The sequence below is a fragment of the Arvicanthis niloticus genome, chromosome 20 (genome assembly GCF_011762505.2).
Source record: "Arvicanthis niloticus isolate mArvNil1 chromosome 20, mArvNil1.pat.X, whole genome shotgun sequence".
Classification (NCBI taxonomy): Eukaryota; Metazoa; Chordata; class Mammalia; order Rodentia; family Muridae; genus Arvicanthis; species Arvicanthis niloticus.
Window position 1 is genome coordinate 48,402,004 of NC_047677.1, and position 19,944 is coordinate 48,421,947.

General features: G+C 49.7%; 2 protein-coding genes across 8 annotated transcripts; one reads left to right on the plus strand and one right to left on the minus strand.

The window, feature by feature from the left end:
• Positions 1 to 399: 399 nt before the first annotated feature.
• Positions 400 to 9,653, minus strand: LOC117724265 (HLA class II histocompatibility antigen, DP beta 1 chain-like). Of its 7 annotated transcripts, none has more exons than XR_013105275.1 (7): positions 9,496 to 9,653; positions 5,799 to 6,065; positions 2,615 to 2,896; positions 1,914 to 2,024; positions 1,472 to 1,504; positions 1,191 to 1,300; positions 400 to 838 (listed from the first exon to the last, which is right to left on the minus strand). XR_013105275.1 is itself a non-coding variant. In XM_076916615.1 (7 exons), exons 3-6 carry the CDS (start codon positions 5,998 to 6,000, stop codon positions 1,476 to 1,478), a joined length of 624 nt encoding a protein of 207 aa, XP_076772730.1. In that variant the 5' UTR covers positions 6,001 to 6,065; positions 6,725 to 6,883; positions 9,496 to 9,653; the 3' UTR covers positions 400 to 838; positions 1,472 to 1,475. The 7 variants fall into 7 exon arrangements, 5 of the variants coding, with proteins under 5 accessions (XP_076772730.1, XP_034379853.2, XP_076772731.1 ...); XM_076916615.1 differs by lacking the exon at positions 1,191 to 1,300 and adding an exon at positions 6,725 to 6,883; XR_013105274.1 differs by having other exon boundaries at positions 1,191 to 1,504.
• A 1,424-nt stretch (positions 9,654 to 11,077) lies between these two features.
• LOC117724498 (RLA class II histocompatibility antigen, DP alpha-1 chain) lies at positions 11,078 to 17,726 on the plus strand. The gene is made up of 5 exons (XM_034524355.2): positions 11,078 to 11,256; positions 14,923 to 15,168; positions 15,474 to 15,755; positions 15,848 to 15,998; positions 17,159 to 17,726. Exons 1-5 carry the CDS (start codon positions 11,130 to 11,132, stop codon positions 17,160 to 17,162), a joined length of 810 nt encoding a protein of 269 aa, XP_034380246.2. The 5' UTR covers positions 11,078 to 11,129; the 3' UTR covers positions 17,163 to 17,726.
• Positions 17,727 to 19,944: the final 2,218 nt, after the last annotated feature.

Consider the following 19,944-nt stretch of genomic DNA (forward strand, 5'->3'; position numbering starts at 1 on the left):
CAGGAGACTTGGTTTTCAACAGCCTACAACAGCTGAGCACACTCTGATAAATATCTTGTTTATCCCACATATCTTGTTTTGCTGTTTAGTGCCCCCAGCTGCATGGTGCATGTGGCAAAATGTCTTCAGCTGTGTTCCCCTGCTTGTGCTTATAAATCCCCAGGATTTCCTTGCAATAGGAGGAGACAATAAGAGAGGAGAGACAGTAAATGAGACTTGACCACACACTTCTGTCTTGTCTCCATTCTTTGTGTCTCTTCCCCTTCTTCCCCCACTCTCTCTCTTGCTAGACCCTGACCCGTGGACTGGAGCAGCAGAGCTGTCCAGGACAGTTCCTGATGACTGTTCAGAGGTGAGCAGTCACCAGATCTGGAGCTTGTCAGTGGATTCATCCATTGATAGGTTTTTAAAAATATATTTATTTATTTTATACATATGAATACACTGTAGCTCTTCAGACACACCAGAAGAGAGCATCAGATCCCATTACAGATGGTTGTGAGCCGACATGTGGTTGCTAGGAACTGAACTCAGGACCTCTGGAAGAGTAGTCAGTACTCTTATCCGCTGAGCCATCTCTCCAGCCCCGGAGGATTTATTTATATTTGTATTTATGTGTACATGCGTGTGCACGGAGGACAGAAGAGTGCTTCAGATCCCTTGGAGCTGGAGTTAGAGGCAGCTGGAAGACGTCAGACATGGATACTGGGAACTGACCTGGGGACCTCGGGAACGTTAGCAAGTGCACACATCACGGATGCGCCATCTCTCTAGTCTCTGTTGATGAATTTGTAGTTCTGGACTGTTGGGAGCTGGTGGAGACAATGGGAGGTGCAACCTGGTTGGAGGAGGAAAGAGGGTGAGGATATTTCCTTTACAGGGATAACTAGTTCCCAAGCCCCACTGTGTGTGTGTGTGTGTGTGTGTGTGACAGAGAGAGAAAGAGAGAGAGAGAGAGAAAGAGAGAGAGAGAGAGAGCTTGTTCTAAGCACACACAGTCTTTGAGATCAGATCAGGGGCAGTATGGAGGGAAGACAAGCCACTGTAGGTTACTGGTATCTCCTCCTCTATGCCCCAGGACAGAGAAAGTATGACCCTGTAAGAAGGTGTTAAGGACTGGAGGGATAGCTCAGTGGTTAGAAGCATTTGTAGCTCTTTCGAAGGAACCAGGTTCAGTTCCCAGCACCCACATGGTAGCTCACAGCTGTCTGTAATTCCAGTTCTCGGGGATCAGATGCCCTCAGCTGGTCTCAGCAGGCACTGGGCACACTGGTGATTCTATCTCTCTCATAAAATAAAACTGAACAAATAGTCGTTGAAAAGACCAAGGGTTAGCTTGATCAGAACAACTTACCCAGCTCCCTTCCTCAGCCTCACTCTGCCTCCACGCTCCCTCATTACTGAGAAGGAAGTTCAGGCTGAGACTTTCTGACCATGCAGAGGAACCCTCAGGACAAACACAGTATCTTACCTGCTCATCTAGATCCTGGAGATCTCGGCTGAGCTGAATGAGGGGTGAAAGAGGACACACTCAGCTATTAAGATCTCCTTAAACGGAGGGAGACACTTTCCACCCCCTCCAGCTCCTTCACCTCACCTACAGAAGTCTGTGAACCTGGGGACCTTGTAGCCTAATGGTCAGACCCCAGGCTGGGGCTTCTTCTCTTCCTATAGGACAACTTTGCTCCGACACTGGTCTCAATGGCTTCTAGATCTCACTAGCGTTACTTTTCTCCCTTAGGCCCTTCTGTGGGCAGACGAGTGTATAGGGAAAGGCTAGCCCCAGCCACCTGCCAGGATTCTTTGTTTCATATCTTTGATGTCTGAGCTGTGTGTAGCCCAGGCAGGTCTTAAACCTGTGACCCTTCTGCCTGTGCTGGGGTTGGAGGATGCTCCCTCACACCCTTTCTCACCCAGCTTGCTCCTCATATGCTTGATGGTGCCCACTGTCAGGAAGATGAGTCCCAGCACCAGGCCGACTGCCCCGGTCAGCATCTTGTTTCGGGCAGAGTCAGAATCTGCCCCTGGGAAAAAGAGAATTTGGGGTTAACATCCCCTCCTGAGGCACAACCCCCCTTGGTCCAGCTGGGCGGTGGTGGCACACGCCTTTAATCCAGCACTTGGGAGGCAGAGGCAGGTGGATTTCTGAGTTTGAGGCCAGCCTGGTCTACAGAGTGAGTTCCAGGACAGTCAGGACTACACAGAGAAACCCTGTCTCGAAAAACAAAACAAAACAACAACAAAAAAAAAAACCCCACCCCTTGGTCTGACAGGGATGCAGAATGTCAACATGGAGGGACACACGTAGACCTCGGCTGGTGTCTTCAAATGGTCACCATGAGGATTCGGGCAGCTGCCTTTCAAAAGGCAGACGTGGGATGTCTGTCTCCCTAGACTCCTGACAGGACCAGATCCCATATCCTCCACATCCCCAGACCAGGGACAGGCTCTCCTCTCGTGCCTCCAGCTCAGAACCAGCCTCAGGGGCCTCCAGAAGTACCTGGGGTGATCAGGTCCAGTGTATAAGCAAGTAGGGCAGGGCAGAGGCTCTTGAGTCAGGGTGCTACCGGCTCTATGGGTTGTAGACCTACAAGAGTGCCCAGGGATGACTCACCCCACTCTACTGTGATGGGGCTCTCCAGGCTGGGGTGCTCCACATGGCAGGTGTACACGTCTCCCCGCTGTGGAGTTATCTCCAGCATGACCAGAATCTGGAAGGTCCAGTCCCCGTTTCGGATGAGGTCGGTGAACACGACCCCAGCAGTTTCCTCCTGGCTGTTTTGGAACCAGCGGACTTGAATGCTGCCTGGGTAGAAATCTGTCACGTGGCAGACCAGCAGGTTATGCTGCTTCAGGGTGACCTTCTTGGAGGGTGACACATGTACCTTAGGCTTGACTAGGAGTAGAGAAGAAGTGTCATATGAGAGTGTGATTCTGTGGTGAAGGCCTTCAATCCCAGCACTCTGGAGGCAGAGGCAGGTGGATCTCTGTGAGTGTGAGGCCAGTCTGGGCTACAGAGTGAGTCCCGGGACAGCCAGGAACACATAGTGAGACATGTCTTCCAGCTAGCTGTGAGTCTCCCACTTTGTCATGGTGACAAGGTTGCAATATTCATTCAAACACTTTTTCAAATTAATTTTAAAGATTTATTTGTATTATTTTATGTGTAACAAATGTTTTGCCTGCATGCATGTCTGTGCACCGCGAGCATGTCTGGTGTCCTCAGAAGTCACAAGAGAGTGTTGGTTCTCTCAGAACTGGGGTTGCAGATGGCTATAAGCTACCATATGGGTGCTGGGAATTGAACCTGGGACCTTTGTAAGAGCAGCCAGTGCTTTTAACTACTGAGCCATCTCTCCAGCCCCCACTTGGCCACTTTTATGAACTGACGGTTTCTCAGTCAACTCCTTCCTAAACTGATTTATGAATTAAGATGTGTCTCCCTCCACTTGAACTCCTGGACTTTTTTTCAGTTTTGACTTAGAACATGCCTTAGAGATAAACAACATGCCTGCAGTATACAACTGACCTCTAGGGAGCTCTGTAGCTAAATCTATGGGGCAAAAGGACTCATTACTTTTCTGGTTCAAACTAAATTTCACAAAGACAAAAGTTTTCCAGTGTCCTAAGGCTGCATGCTGAATGGCCACTAAATATCTGTATGATTATTTCTAGAGTCTTGTCAGTTATTCACCCTAGAGATTTAGTCCAGATGGGCACCACAAGGCTAAATACCCAAGGATACAAAAAGGAGAACCCATAATTCAAGGGCAGCCTGAGTTACAGAGATTATTTTTCAAGGCGGGGGCTGGGGGCAGGGATGGAGAGATGGCTCCGCAGTTAAGAGGATACAGAGGATCCAGGTTCAATTCCCAGCTTGCGCATGGCAGCTCATAACTATGTAACTCCAGTGCCAAGGAAACTCCCTTCTGGCCTCCGCAGGCACCAGTACAGACGTGGCAGTGCACAGACAGTCAGACAGACATGCAGGCAAAACACCCGCACACATAAAATAAAATAAAAAAATTTTAAACAGGAGAGGAAAATAAATTTCATAACTCTTAACCATTTTCTTTTCTGTTTGTTATATATTTATTTATTTTGAATTCGTTTTAAGATTAAACTACAAAGGTACTTTCCTCTCCCGTCATCTGTGCTGTAGTTACTGTTCTCAGGATGACGGTATTTCCTCATCTGCTGCTCGGACTCCAGCCTTCCCTCTTCCCAACTCGTTTCACACTGAAAGCTCAGCTCTGACCTTGACCTTTTCCGCTTGGACGGCAGTTCTGTGTGGTTCGCACCGACTCTAATTCATATATACTGTACTTTCATATTTTATATTTCATATAAAACTGTACTTTTAAAAATATCTATTTTATGTATATGAGTACACTGTAGCTGTCTTCAGACACACCAAAAGAGGGCGTCCAATCCCATTACAGATGGTTGTGAGCCACCATGTGGTTGCTGGGAATTGAACTCAGGTCCTCTGGAAGAGCAGTCAGTGCTTTTAACCGCTGAGCCATCTCTCCGGCCCCCAATTCTAATTCTTGAGGCTGGTGAGTGAAGAGTTCTAGTCTAGCCTGGGCTACACGGTGAAACAACCACCCTCGGGTTTGGGCACACGTCCATACCTGATTACCCTGTCACCACTGGGACACTAACTGAAAACAGACTTCAGATCCTGGCACTGCTCAGTGTAGCTCTCTGGGGTTCCCGGCACTGCTGAGTGTGATCTCTGAGCAGTGATTTGGGGGTATCCGCTGAGCAAACCAGTCTGGGACACTCTGATCCCGGAGATTCACCCAAGCTCAGGCTGGAATACAGGGCTCTCTGCAAGCCGAAACCAGCGCACCCGATGCCAGCCTACAGTTGAGGATCCCGTGTCCTTTGGAGTCACCTTACTTGGCTACTCAGCCATCTTTTCTAACTCAGATCACTGTCCCAGCTCCTTCCCAACACGTCTGGATTCCCACTCATTCCTAGGAGTCAGGGCTTAGCTGATGTCGGGGACTCCCACTTTCCAAAGAGGGGTTTAAAGGCGTGTGTCCCCACTCACTCTTCCCTGTATCTGCAGAAGGCTCCCCGCTTCACCCCTGGCTTCTGTCCCCTCAGGTCTTCTCAGGATGCTCACCAAGCTCCCTCACTCCAAGAGCTGAGGGGAAGGAGCCGGGCTCCTTTATCCCGGCTCTGCACAGCTCAGGCTCTGCACAGCTCACCCTCACTCTCTGAGCACCTAGTCTACCCTACCAGGTCTCCTGCTTCCCACCTTCCAGCTTCTGTCCTTACCTTCTGAAGCCGTTGGTCCCTATGTCTGCTGGAGTCTGTCAGCCTCTCTACCTCAGTTTCCCCAGCAATTCTCTACCCCGGTTTTTGCTTCACTTCATGGTCTCCTCACAGGACTGCTCTTAACCCGCTTGGGGTCCACGGTCCCCAGGACTCTGCTTTGTTATCTTTACTGATTGGTCTCTCTTGGTGACCCCACGGGGCGGACCCTCCTGCGCCTGTCCTTGAGTCCTGAGCCTCCATTGCCCCTTTTGTGTCCCCCCTCTACACAGCCTGCACTCCTGGGAGGTGGCACCAGAAGTCCATCTCCCACAGCTCCTATGATTGTCCCATGGTCCTGCTCCCTTCACCCCTCAGCAGGCTGATCAGGCCTGACATGCTCTTGACAGTCCTTAGTCCGACCTCTGTGCCCTTGTCCTCGCCCCCAAGTCTCCGCTTGCCACCCCCACCCCCATGCCACCCAGTCGGTCCCCCAGGCTGCTGCCTGGCCTGGCTCTCCTCCGGGATCTCACCTCTCCGTTTCACCGTGAAGCCCTGGTTCAGCTCGTAGTTGTGTCTGCACACCGTGTCCACCTCGGACCTCCGCCGCTCCATGTAGTCCTTCTGCTTGTTCCAGGACTCGGCCCACGGTCGCCCCATGGGGGTGAGCGCGCGGAACTCGCCCACCGCGCTGTCGAAGCGCATGAACTCCTCGCGGTTGAAGATGCATCTCATGATGAAGCGCTGCGTCCCGTTCTTCTCCGCGTAGCACTCGTGCAGTGCGCGCAGTAGATGGTTCTCTGAGGGCATCAGAGACCGAACCCTGAGGCGCTGGGACTCCGCCGGCCTCAGTCCCACCCCACTGAGGGACCCCCGCCACAGCCTTGCTGCCTCTCCCCAGCTTCCTTCTCGGTCTGGATCTTTGAATATTGTTTATATTGGTTGGTTTTTCTTTATTTTTGAGAATTAGACATGATCATATCTACCCCCCCAACTTCCCCCTCCAATTCCCTGCAAATATCCCAATATGGCCCCTCCCTGCTTTGGGTTCTCTCTCCTCTCTCTTTCTCACCTTCTCCCTTTCCTCTCCCTCCTTCCCCCTCCTCTTTTTCTCCTCCCTCCTTCTCTGTCCCTCGTCTTTCCCTCTTCCTCCTCTTTTCCTTTAAGTTCAATAATGCTGTCCCATCCACTGGCGCATGGGATCAATGACATCATTTTCAAAAAGGACAGACTTGGTGATTAAGAGCACTGGCAGTTTTGAATCCCAGAATCCATATGGTGGCTCACACTCCAGTTCAAGATCAAAGCCTGCGTCTGGCATCCAATGGCACCAGGCACACCACGCATGACGCACAAACATACATACATGCAAAATTCGCGTGCGCGCGCGCGCGCGCGCGCACACACACACACACACGTTTTCCCATTTCAGCAGCTCCCTAGACCTCGGTTTCCTCACCAGTGACATCAGGGTTCACAGGACATAAAGGGACTTCCTGTTGAGAGTGACCAGTACCAGTGAAGGGTTGAGGCACTTGAGAGGAAGGTCACAATTCCGGGGTCTGAGTGGAGTGACACTTCACATGGTGCCGCTGGGAGAATCTCACTGTAGCAGTCCCTAGGAGTGAAGCTGCAGGGTAGGAGGCGGGGCCTTGAGGGGCCTTGGGGCGGGGCCTTGGGAGATACTGACATCCCTGTATCTGTGGAGTCTGAACCAGCCCACTTGGATACCTCAAACGCCACCTCCCTATAATAAGGTGCTTTTCTTTCTGAACCAGTATCTTTAATACTCCTGCACGCTGTGCGACATACAGTATGTCCTGCCCCATGTGCTGGGATGTGGAAATAAACCCTAACGTAAAAGTTAATCCGCTATTTCACCTTTAAGTAGCCATGTGCAAAAGGCCTTAAAAGGTGTGGACTGCATACATAGAAACACCATGATGAAATTCACCTCTTGGCACGATAACTTAAAAAGTTAATTAGGGTCTGGAGAGGTGGACCAACAGTTGAGAATACTTGCTGTTCTTGCAGGGGACTTGGGTTCAGTTCCTAGCACCCAGAGGGCTGCTCACAACCACCTGTAAATCCAGTTCCAAGGGGTCCAATACCCTCTTCTGACCTTTGTGGATCCCAGGCATACCTATGGTCCACTTATAAACGTGCAGGCAAAGCATCCTACACATAATAATACAAAACATAATACATTCATTTTTAAAATAATATGAAATGGCAGCTCTCACCTAAAATCCCAGGGCTAAGGATGCAGAGGCAGGAGGATTGCTGCAAATCTAGGGACAACCTGGCCTAACGGGGGTGGGGGAGGGCACTGTCCTGAACCTTAATCACTGAAAATCACCTCAGTGAAGCCCTAGTGGGCCCCCTCGTTCCTAGAATTGGGGAATTGTTACAAAAGCGATGTGGGGGCCTCCCTCTCTCCCTAGGAGCCTCCGGCAGTGTGGGTTGTTCCATTTGCCCTGTGTGAGCCTCTGTGGGTCTGTTTGTCCTAACTCTCACCAGTGAAAATGGTTGTTTTCATGTCCCCACCCCCCGAAAATTAGCATTTCAAAGCAAATCCTGCCTTTTTTCCAGTCCAACAACCAGTTCCAAAACAGTCCGTCCTGATCAGGCAAGCGGATCCTATGATAAAACGGCAAGTGTTGTTTGTACCACAAGAGGGCGCTCTAAGCTGGTTTATTAATGCGGTTTACAGCCAGCACCCCGGGAGGCTTGTGACCCCTTGGTTGGGTTCCATTCCCTGCACAGCAGGTAATAAACACACTAAACTAAATAATCTATTGTTTCACTTAAGATATCAGGCTTTGAGAGGCTGAGGCAGGGGCATTGTGGAGAGTTGGAGGCCAGACTGGACTCTCGTCTAAGACAAAGAGGATATTAAAAGTTAAAGGGCCAAGTTTTCTCTCACAGCTTCTGAGGCCTCAGTATTAACACTGCTGGGGCTCCCGATGCATTTGACGTAAGATGGTCATTAATTAACTTTTCTACCGTGTCAGAGGGAGGTAAAGCTGAGGAACTCAGACCAAAGACAGGAGCCAGCGCGCCAGACAAATCTGCCCTGGTCACGGTAGCTATGGACGTTGGGAAGCCCTCCTGAGGTGGGGGAGCAAACAAGCCTGGGGTGCAGATGCAGGAAGAGATGACTATGGGATGTTCTGATATTTCCTTCTGTCACCATAGTAACCCCAGAACAACTGGTCCATCTCGGTGTGCTCAGGAGGACCTGCAGGGCTGGGGCAGAGGATAAGGGGAGGGTGGGAAGACCTTAGGGGTTCTGCAGTAGCCAACCCACACTGTGCAGAAGTCCTGACCTGCTTTCACGACAGGTGTCACAGCCCAGGTCCCAGGACCCCACCCCTTTCTGTGCACACTCTCTCTCCCTCTTCCCCACCTGCCTCTCCTTGCCTCTGAATATGAATCTTGTCATTTTAGTTCATTAGTTTTTTTATTTCTCCTCCCTTATCAACAATTCATGCTTGTACGAGCAAGGACAACAATTTTGAAACTTTCCTTGGGCAACTTTTAACTTTTGTAAAAAGTTAAAACTTATCCATGAAGGAGGTAAAACTGAAATTGGGGGGGGGGGAAGAAGTCTCCCTCACCTGTTGCAGTCACTCAGTGTCCCAGACACACCGCTAAACTTGTCCCTGGCTCCATCCATTTCTGATTTCCCAGACCGTGAAGGTACAGTTTCCACAGCTGAGCTGTCCCTTAGTTGGGTCTCACAGCCTTCTGTGATCAACAAGAACAAGTTCTCTCTCCCTCCTCGGCAAGTGCACTCAGTGTCACCAGAGAAAGCACAGGCTCCTGCCTCGCCCTGGGTGAGCAGAAGCCACTCCCTCCTAGCGCTGAGTCAGTCAGGTGACCTGGGTCCCCTCAAGGCTGTGATGGAGATGCGGGGAAACCCAGGAGGCTAAGCCTTCTGACCTCTCTGTAAACCTTGCCCCGCAAACCTATTCTAGAACTCCAGGCCTGCTGTCCACAGGATGTGGCGTGCAGACCCCTTAGCACCTCTAGCTGGGTCACGGTTTCTATATTCCCGGGAATGGGAGAAAACTGGCTGAAAAAAAAGGCAACGCTGATATGAGCCTGCTTCTCTAGCTGGGAAGGAAGGACACGGGCTGTGGAAGAAGCCCGACTGTTTCTCAGTGTGGTCCTGTAAGAGGAAAGTCCTGAGCCAGGCTCTCCCGTGACCCGCTTGTTAGCTCTTACCTGGAGGGGCCCCACCCTGGGTCTCTCTGCTCAGCAACACCATCAGAGCTGCTGTCCAGGGGACCATAGGGACCCATGGGACCATCATGGAGCTGGAAGGGCGGGTGAAGTGAGAACAGCAGGGGATGGTGGACTCCCGAAGTTGAGCTCCTGGATGAACAGCAGAGCCTATGACTAAAGTTGTCTGCTATAATCCCATTGGACAGAGGCTGAGGAGCGAACCAATGAGACTTGAGCTTCCTATGAGTCATCAGTCACTGGGCAAATGATGTGAGAGGATTGACAACCTAGTGCAAGTGATACAAGTGAGATGATGGCAGAGGCTGGATAGAAATGGGGAGGGGTTCATGAGAGACAGGACCACAGGGCACCATCTAACAGGGAAAGGGCTGGCCCACTCCCATCGACCGCCAACAGAGGGAACACTGACTGGATGTCCCGCACTGCTTCCATGACGTTGATCTCACACATGAGCTTCTTTGTCACCCAGTCGAGGGCAGCCACGTGACCCCAACGCCCTCCTAAAGCCAGGTGTCTGTTGGAGTTGAAGTAAAAGCAGAGTATTAATGCAGGGAGCACCGTGACCCAGACTGGAATAATTCAGCCAGCCCCATCCCAGTCCTCGACAGACGGGAGGAAGCGCGTTGCTGCAGACAGTGGCAACCAGACCCGCACTGCATAACTGAAGAAGGCACAGGTCGTGTGTACCTGAGGAGACGCAGCCAAATCTTAGTTCAAGAGTCACAGAATGGGCTAGAGACATGGCTCAGTCAGCAAAGTGCTTGCCACAAAAGTATAACAGCCTGAGCCTGAATCGCTGGCACACATGCAATCCCAGTGCCAGGGAGGCCAAGACAGGCAGATCTTGCTGGACACCGGCTCAGTGAGGGAGGGACTGAAGAGATGGCCCAGTGGTGAAGAACGCTTGCTGCTCTCGTGAGGATGGTGAGTTCGGTTCCCAGCACCCAAATAGTGGCTCACGAGTGTCAGAACCCCAGTTCCAAGGGATCTGGCGCCCTCCTCTGGCCTCTGTGGGCACCAGGCATGCATATGGTGCACATACAACATACAGGCAAACCACTCATGCACATAAAATAAAAAAGTATCAAAACCAGCGGACAAGGGCTGGAGAGATGGCTGAGTGGTTAAGAGCACTGATTGCTGAGTTCAATTCCCAGCAACCACATGGTGGCACAACCATCTGTAATGAGATCTGATGCCCTCTTCTGGTGTGTCTGAAGAGAGTGACAGTGTACTCACATACGTAAAATAAATCTTAAAAAACAAAAACAAACAGTGAATAAAGCATCAGAGACAATCTGACGATGAGTGGCAGTGATGTCTGGGACTTGAGTGACGATTTCTATCTAGAGGGTGTGCACCTCGTCTTCTTAGGTCTCTACCCCTCATGGCGACTGTGGCAGAAGTTTCCTGGCCACATTAGCTTCTGAAAATGCTTCCTCTTCTTTAGCCATCTTTACCCAGCAACAGCCAGATCAGCTGTCTGACTTCTCTGATTGGCTGGCCCAACCTTGCTGTTTTCCCCTGGTCTATGCAGTCAGGCTACAGAACCAGATTTCGGGAGTTTCAGGTGTCCCCACTCTGCCTCAGTTCCTCATCATTGTCCCGTGATTATGGTCATCAGTCGTAGAATCCCCAACCTGTGCTCTGAAGAGAGAATGTTCCAGACCAGAGCTGAGGCCCTGAGAGCCTTCTTCCTGGCCTTCCTGCTGAGTCTCCCAGGATCTGGGGCCATCAAAGGTCAGGAGGATGGGCGGGTCACATGGTGGGAATAGACAGCAACGAGCTTCCTTTTTTTTTTTTTTTTTTTTTTTTGGTTTTTCGAGACAGGGTTTCTCTGTATAGCCTTGGCTGTCCTGGAACTCACTCTGTAGACCAGGCTGGCCTCAAACTCAGAAATCCGCCTGCCTCTGCCTCCCAAGTGCTGGGATTAAAGGTGTGCGCCACCACCGCCCCGCGTTTTTGTTTGTTTTTGAGACAGAATTTTATTGTGTAGTGCCTGCTGGCCTAGAACTCTCTATGTAGACCAGGCTGGCCTTGGACTGATAGAGAATCTGCCTGTCTTTGCCTCCTGAGTGCTGGGATTAGAGGTGTCTGCTATCCTGCCTAGGTTCTCTCTCCATGCTTAGGGAATGGTGCTGCCCACGGTGGGCTGGATCATCCCACATAGGTTAACAATCAAGTCAATCCCCATAGACATTCACAGAGGCCAACCTAACCTAGGCAATCCTCATGAAGACTCTTGTCCTGGGTGATCCTAGATTGTGTCAAGTTGATGAGTAAGATTGACCAGTATAACCAATGCCTTGTCAGCTTGACATAAAAGCACAACCCTTGAATGCATAGCCTTCCACCCTTGTCCTAAAAGTCTATGTAATATAAAATTCAGTCCAAGGCCTTTAAAAATTCCAATACTTCAAAAGGGCAAACTCTCTCAATGGGTAAGTGCAATAAAATATAAAAATATATATAAAATATAAAATAAAGTTACGTACTAAACATACTTATTCCCAAAAGGAAGAGCTGGAGTATAAAAACAGTCACTCCAGAGCAAAACCAAGTCCATCAGTATAAACCCAAATCCTCCTGTACTATTGTGTCTGGCGTGGGCGAACTCATAATCTTCTAGGCCCCAAAGGCCTTGAGTATCCCAGCTTCCAGCTCTGCCATCCACAGCACCCACAGGTTTCCCCGTAGGGCAGCTCCACTCTACCTCTGGGGCTCTCCTCGGCAGGGGTCACATGGTCCTCGTATCGTCAATATCCTAGGGTCCAGTGCAGCTGAGGGTTCTTCTTCACTAAAGGCCTCTTAGGACCCCGACCCTGCCACGAAACACCTTGCTACTTGGGTGGCTATTTCTTTGTTTCTCTTTTTCTGAAAGAAGGTCTTCCTTTACCCCTGTCTAGCCTGAAACTCTCGATGCAGACCAGGCTGGCCTCAAAGTCATGCCTGCCTCCGCCTCCCTGAGTGCTGGCATCTAGGTAATTCCTCATTAAGGTTCTTGTCCCAGGTTGTGCTACGTTGTGTCAAGTTGATGGTTAACACTAACCAACACATAGCTGGGCGGTGGTGGCGGAGGCCTTTAATCCCAGTGCTTAGGAGGCAGAGGAAGGTGGATCTCTGTGAGTTTGAGGCCAGCCTGGTCTACAGAGTGAGTTGTAGGACAGCCTGAGCTATTGCAGAGAAACCCTGTCTCAAAAATAAACAGACAAACAAAGCAAAACAAACAAACCCTAACAGCACAGCCCACATAGAATTTAAGGCAGGAATCCTGGAGTAGATAGAAGTGTAAAGGAGACGAGGCTAGAGAGAAACAGAGACACCTAAAACCCTGTTGATGGTCACTTGCATCGTTTTAAACCTTGCCCTTGTAGTAAATACCTTAATAAACACATATTTGTATAAATATGAAAATTGACTCATCACTGGATGTGTGTGTGTGTGTGTGTGTGTGTGTGTGTGTGTAAGCACTGGGAGCAAGCATAGGTCTCCATGGGTGCTGGACAAGCACTCGCCCACTGAGCTACTGCCCCAATCCCCTTGCACAGTCTCCCTGGTCTCCCGGCTTCTCCTCTCAGTGTGTAAATATATCCTTTGTCTTAAAAACACAAACATGAACTACCCAATAAAAGCCATCCTTGGCCCGGCAGTGGTGGCACACGCCTTTAATCCTAGCACTTGGGAGGCAGAGGCAGGCAGATTTCTGAGTTCGAGGCCAGCCTGGTTTACAGAGTGAGTTCCAGGACAGCCAGGGCTGCACAGAGAAACCCTGTCTTGAAAAACCAAAAAGGATGCCTGTGTGTGACATCCTATCTCCATGTGCAGCCATCTCTCTTACAGTGCTCACCTGGGATGCCCAGAACTGCTGTAAGAGACCACACCCGTGGGTGCCTTTTGGTTTGGAGAGGGGTCTCTCTCTGTGGCTCAGGCTGGCATGAATCTCAATCCTCCTGCCTCAGGCTCCCAACTGTGCTGGGATTTCCAGCTTGTGCCATCAAGTCCAGACTACTTGAGTTCAACTCACTTTTCCTATATTGGACCTTTAAAAGGATCCTCTTTTAACCTGTTTGTCCCACCCTGCACCTTCTTCACTTTCCTTTGAATTGAGGGCTTAGCTATCACCTCCCTTCAGCTATGGCCTCAGGTCTTCTCAGTTCACACTTTATACACGCTCCCTGGGGCTTTTCAATTCTTACTTTACACATGCTCCTTGGGGTGCCACCTGTTTCTGTCATTGTGATAAACACCATGGTCAAAAGCAAGATGGGAAAGAAAGGGTTATTTGACCCTCTAGCTTATGGTCTGCCACTGAGGGGAATCAGGGCAGGAGTCAGAGAGGGAGGAACTGAAGCAGAGACCACAGAGAGTTGGTTTTTGTTTTGTTTTTTGTTATCTTCACCATGTCTTATGAAGAAGATTTTTCTGAGTTCACAAGGCACCTAAAATCCTCTTCGAGAACATTCTCCATGCTATTTGTTCCAAGCGTAGACATTCGACCTGCTGGGGCCCAGGATCCACAGGGAAGAGGAGGGCGAGCGTCCAAGTGCTCCCGTGGTCCTCCATTCCAAGTCCAGAATGCTCTAATGATACTTGGTATTGTGTTTGCCATTTCTTACCAACTAGTAAAGACTAAGGAACAACAACAACAACAAAAAGTCAAACCACACAGGGATTTCAAACTTAACAACTTCTATAATTCCACTTAAAACAAAAGCAAACATTTTAAAATAGTTTTTAAAAATTTATTTAAATAAGCTTAAATTAAAAAAAATAAAGTTTGAAACCATTGTCAAAATCCATCCTGTTAGATTTAACATGCTCAAGATTTAAAAGAAATACGGAGTCACAGTGCTAGCACAAGTTGCCTGTGCGTTTATGAGCTAAAACAGACACAGTGACCGTATCACTGCAACGCAGGGAGCCACCCACCTTTCTGTAATAAGGATGTTAGCATGCCTGCCCCTCCACCTCCGTGGGTTTAAACCTAATTTCACATCTGCAGTCCTAGAACCGAGAGCTGTGGGGAGGAGAAAGTCTCTCCTAGCTTCACATTGCTGTGTGACCTGAGGCAAGTCACCGACCTTCCTTTCCTTAGTTGCATCTAGGGTTGATGTGGCATTAGCGTCAAATATGTAGCCTGCTAACAGACCTGGCGCTCAGCAAATGCTCAACCGAGGCTCCTGTCACCTCCAGACTCCTGCAGAGTCATGGGGTTCTGCTGACTGAACCTCTGTTCCTCCCTCTCTCCAACACCCCACACCGCCTCCTGTCTACTGCTTCTCCTACTGTCTCATTCCCTTCTATTGGTTTCTTCTGACTTTATTAATAAATCCAGCCACTCCCCCGTCTCGCCACTTTACAACAGTTCTTACACTGGTCTCATTTTCCTTTATCTTGCATCTACAGTGGAGCACGTAGCGATTTATGACATATTTGTACAGACGCAACATCCATCCGGTGAATGCATGTACGCGTTTGATGGCGATGACCTGTTCTACGTGGATCTTGACAGGGAGGAGACGGTCTGGGACCTGCCAGAGTTCAGCAAGGTGTATGCGTTCGACGCCCAGGAGGCTCTGCCCTACATCATCAGCCTGAAGAACAACCTGAGAGCCTTGATCCAGAGATACAACGTCACCCAGGCCCCCAGTGGTGGGTTCTTCTGCCACCCAGTGGGAAGGGATGGGAGGACCCCTGGTCCACACTCAGAATGAGAGACAGATGCCCTCTGCTGAGGACCCTCCTTGGAGTGGCCCTGGGCTCCCTGCTGTACAGTCAGGGGCTGGTGTCTCCTCTTCTCACCCAAGAGAGGTTGAGCTGAGTAGAAGGCGTCTTCCAGCACGCGCTCTCTCTCTCTCTGGACCCAGAGGTGACAGAATTCTGAACCTGAGACAGAAAACACCCAGGGTGGGATCTCCCTGACTTACTCAGAACTGACCAGAGCTGTCTCTTTCTAGAGCCTCCTGAGGTGACCGTGTTCCCTAAGAACCCGGTAGAGCAGGGCCAGCCCAACGTCCTCATCTGCCACATCGACAGGCTCTTCCCCCCAGTGCTCAATGTCACATGGCTGCGTAATGGGCAGCTGGTCACTGAAGGAACTTCTGAGACCATCTTTCTGCCCAGCACAGAACTCAGGTTTCACAAATTCCACTACCTGACCTTCATTCCCACGGCGCAGGATGTGTATGACTGCAGGGTGGAGCACTGGGGCCAGGGCCAGCCCAGTCTCGGTCACTGGGGTAAGCAGCACCCGCTTTCCACACTCCTCTGCTTCCAGGACCTGGTATCCCAGCATCCCGCTATACTAACTGTTTCTATTCATTTCCCTCAGAAATGCAGGAGCCAGTTCAGGTGTCCGAGACAATGGAGACTGCGGTCTGTGCCCTGGGCCTGCTGGTGGGCCTGGTGGGCATCATGGTTGGCAGTGTGCTCATCATAAGGGCTCCGCACAGGAGGCAGAACCCCCGGGCCCAGGAACCCCTGTGAGTAACTGTGGAGGTAGGGATGTTAGGGTGCAGTCAGAGGAAAGAGGGGGCGTCTCCACCTGCTGTGCAGAAAGGAGGTGAGCAAGGCAGAGCTTTGTAGAGACAACACTGAGAACCTAAGGCTCACGCACTGCCCTGAGCGTCTGCGCTTACCGTCCCTTGCTACCCTCACCTATAATCTGCGTGACAGTACTAAAGTCACTGTGGTTTTGATACATGAGAGATGCTTATACCATCTATGTGCACAAGAGCATTAAGCACCTTCACCAAGGCCACACAGCTAGACTGTCTGGATCGAAACAGCTTCCTGTGGAAGAGACTAAGTTCAACCATGCTTAGACCCAGTCTGTCCTGCGCATGCGTCCCGGACAGTGTGCGGGGGGTAGGGAGTGGGGGGGGGGGAAGATGACGCGCAGCCTCCCATCTCTGCTTGCACCCACTGCTGCCAAAGCTTGCATAAAAATTCTCTTCTGGGCTTCAATTTTTCAAAACATTTATATTTCAAATACTAGTGCTTTTAAATTCTCCTCCCACTGGACAGTGATCTCTCCATGATGATCCTCTCTTATACTGACTGATACCATTATTCACTCTGGACCGGGGAGGTATCAGTCAGTATTTTTTTTTTTTTTTTTTTTTGACAGTTTCACTATGTAGCTCTGTAGGCTGTTCTGGAATTCTCTAAATTACCTGGCAGGCCTTGAACTCACAGAGATCCACCTGCCTCTGCTTCTGCTTCTCAAACCCTGGAATCAAAGCCATGCACCTCCAAGCCCAGTTAGAAGGCTCTTCTTAGTTGTTTTTATCTGTAGAGGTTAGCACATATCTTGATATTAGGAATTTCTCCATAAATGTCTGTTGACTTGTTGTGAATAGTATTTATTACTCCGACACAGGCTTGTTTAGTTCCTCGAATACTGAAGGCTACACACTACAGTGATGGGTGTTCTGTGGCACCATCACTAGAACATACACAGCATGCCTGTATTACAATCACTGTCGCCACAGTGGAGAGTATATATCATATAGAGCTCAAGCAAGACTACAGTGAAGCTTCACGGGCTGAGAAAGTAGGGGTGGGAGCCATATATAAAAGGAAGGGGGAAACAGGATGGATCAACCCGAGGTTGATGGTGACTCTGTGCGTCTTGCTGCAGGTGATGATATTTTCTGAAAAGAACATGGCTTTGGGAAGATGCCCTGAATGTGCACCGTTGCTACATAGCCCTGGCTGTCCTGGAGCTCACAGAGGGCTCTCTCTGCCTCCTTGACAGACTTAAAGCACTCAGCTCTTAGTACAGTTACCAACAAATTAATGGTATCAAGTGGGCGTTGCTGTGCGTGGCACCAGCCTGGGCACCCCGCCCTGGGCTCCACAGCTCTGGGCTCCTCATGAACACTGCTGCCTGCTTCCAGAGAATGCCCAAGAACCATTTTTCCTGTTTCTGAGCCGGAAGACTGAGTCTTGCGGGATGTCTGGGACCAGGTCGTTTATGACTGATATCTCATGGCGGTGTGGCTTCAAGTGGCACCATGGAAGTAGTTCCTGAGGGCTCTGACCTCACTTGGGGGGAGGGTTTGAGAATCTGGATTTGGCCCTGGAGAGGAAACAATGGTAAAATTTAGTTGAATGAAGATTTGTTTGGATGAGTCTGAGGGCCACGGTGGTTGCGGTTCCTAAGGGAAGAGAGTGGGACCCTTCCTCTAGTTTGATTGTAATAAAGCATCTTTTGGTGAACCTTCATTTCTTCTAATATATTAGGTAAAACTAGGATGGCATCTCATAGATGTTTTATTTATTTATTTATTTATTTACTTACTTACTTATTAAGACAGGGTTTCTCTGTGTAGCCCTGGCTGTCCTGGAAATCACTCTGTAGACCAGGCTGCCAGAGATCCACCACCTCTGTCTCCTGAGTGCTGGGATTAAAGGCGTGTGCCACCACTGCCCGGCATTCTCATGGATATTTTCAAATTTGACCATCATTATTTACAACTGGAAATGGAAACAAGAAAATGCTAATGTTCTCATTCATGACACCTGAGATCAAAGTGCTGTGGACAGAACTCTGAAATCTACTGAGAGTTGCTTCGGTCTACGGGTGGCAGAAAGACTCAGCAGTCTTCACTCCCTTCAGGTTGGAAATGTGATTTCATTTCACATTCAAAAATGTGCTGAGTCCCACACTGTGACTCCATCCGTGAACTTATGTCTGGCCCTGTAATGATACTGAGCTCGCATGAGAACGGGAAAAGCCTGGTTCACCTGAACTAACAATTCCAAAGTCCGTAGTCCACCCACCTAAGTGGCAGGGGTCAAAGGTGACTGACAGTAAAACATATCATGGTGTTAGGAGGAGCACTCAGTGGCTGAAGAGGAGCACTGGCTGCTCTTCCACCAAACCTGGTTCAGTTCCCAGCACCCACGTGGCAGCTCACAACTGTCTGCAACTCCAGTTCTAGGAGATCTGATGCCCTCACACAGACATGTATGCAGGCAAAACATCAATGCACATGAAATAAATCTTTAAAAAGAAGAGGAGGAAGAAGAGGAAGAAGAAGAGGAAGAGGGTGGTGGTGGCATACACCTTTTGTCCCAGCACTCGGGAGGCAGAGGCAGGTAGGTCTCTCTGAGTTCAAGGCCAGCCTGGTCTACAGAGTGAGTTCCAGGACAGCCAGGGCTACACAGAGAAACCCTGTCTCAAAATAGATAAGTGTAAAAAATAAAAACAAACAAATAACAAAAGCCCAAAGCAGAACAAAATTTCCATCTTTTGGGCAGAAAACAGATTTATTGAGCATGCAGTTCACTCTGAGGGGCAGCAGCCAGGAGGCCCACAGGTTTTACTGTTGTTTCATCTTGTTTTATTTTTTTTTTAAGATTTATTGATTTATTTATAGTGCATGGTGTTTTGCCAGTGTGTGTGCCTGTGCACCACTGGATCTCAGGGAACTGGGGTTACAGTTGTAGAACACCATGTGGGTGCTGGGAATCAAACCTGGGTCCTCTGGAAGAGCAGTCGGTGCTTTAACCCCTGGGCCGTCTCTCCAGTCCATCTTGATTTTTTTTTTTTTTTGAGACAGAATCTAGTCTTATATTTGTGCGATCTTCCTCGAACTCTTCAGTGCTGAGATTGTAGGTGTGAGCTATGACTCCTGTCTCAAAAATCTTCAAATATTTAGAAATAAAAACGCATTGCCAGCTGCATTTGGGCAGTCTCTCATGATGGGTGATCCCTTCTCAAAATCACTCAGCTCCACTCAGCCATTACTAAACAGAGAAGCCACCGAGGTTGCCATGATTTCTCTAAGACGAACCCACCTCTTGTCCTGCTGACCTGGGACTCCAGCTGCAGCCTCACTGGAAGAGAGACTTGGTCCAGGGCTGGACCAGGGCTGGACCAAGGCTGTGAGGAGGTTCCCTCATTCATGCAGACATCTGCAGAGAATACTCTGTGTGTCCCCTGGGGCTGCAGTTACAAGGTATTGTGAGCGGCCTCTTCTGGGTGCTGGATCCCAAACTCTGGTCCTCTGGCAGAGCAGTGTGGGATTTTACCTGTTGAGTGTTTCCCAGGCTACCTCCATCATATCTTCTGAGATGACTGTGTCCCTGAACCTGGAGCTCACCTATTTGTCTAGACTGGCTGGCCAGCCAGTTCCATGGAACTGCCTGTCTCTGCCCTCCCAGGGCTGAGGGTTTACAGACCTGTGCCACCATGGCTGGCTCTTTTTGGTATGCTGGGAATCCAAACTCACTTCCTTACGCTTGTGTGACGCACACTTGACCCACAATACCTCTGCATCACCAGAAACGTGAATTTGTTACAAACTCCACTGAGCCAAAGCAACTCTCCAGAGCCAAAGACCCAGATTTCTCAGATGTAGTCAAGCTTGAAGATCTTTTGCTTCAGCCTCTTTGGAAGATGGCTGCCAGAAAGTTGAT

What these genes read in the sequence shown, in the direction of transcription:
- LOC117724265 (XM_034523962.2), bottom strand. Translation starts at nt 9,583, where the DNA reads ATGATGGTCCCATGGGTCCCTATGGTCCCCTGGACAGCAGCTCTGATG. An exon ending in CCAGGGTGGGGCCCCTCCAG is followed by an intron (nt 6,066 to 9,495) that starts GTAAGAGCTAAC and finishes TGATGCCCTCAG; the next exon opens with AGAACCATCTACTGCGCGCA. An exon ending in CTTCACGGTGAAACGGAGAG is followed by an intron (nt 2,897 to 5,798) that starts GTGAGATCCCGG and finishes CTCTACTCCTAG; the next exon opens with TCAAGCCTAAGGTACATGTG.
- LOC117724498 (XM_034524355.2), top strand. Translation starts at nt 11,130, where the DNA reads ATGGTCATCAGTCGTAGAATCCCCAACCTGTGCTCTGAAGAGAGAATG. An exon ending in AGGATCTGGGGCCATCAAAG is followed by an intron (nt 11,257 to 14,922) that starts GTCAGGAGGATG and finishes TTGCATCTACAG; the next exon opens with TGGAGCACGTAGCGATTTAT. An exon ending in CGTCACCCAGGCCCCCAGTG is followed by an intron (nt 15,169 to 15,473) that starts GTGGGTTCTTCT and finishes GTCTCTTTCTAG; the next exon opens with AGCCTCCTGAGGTGACCGTG.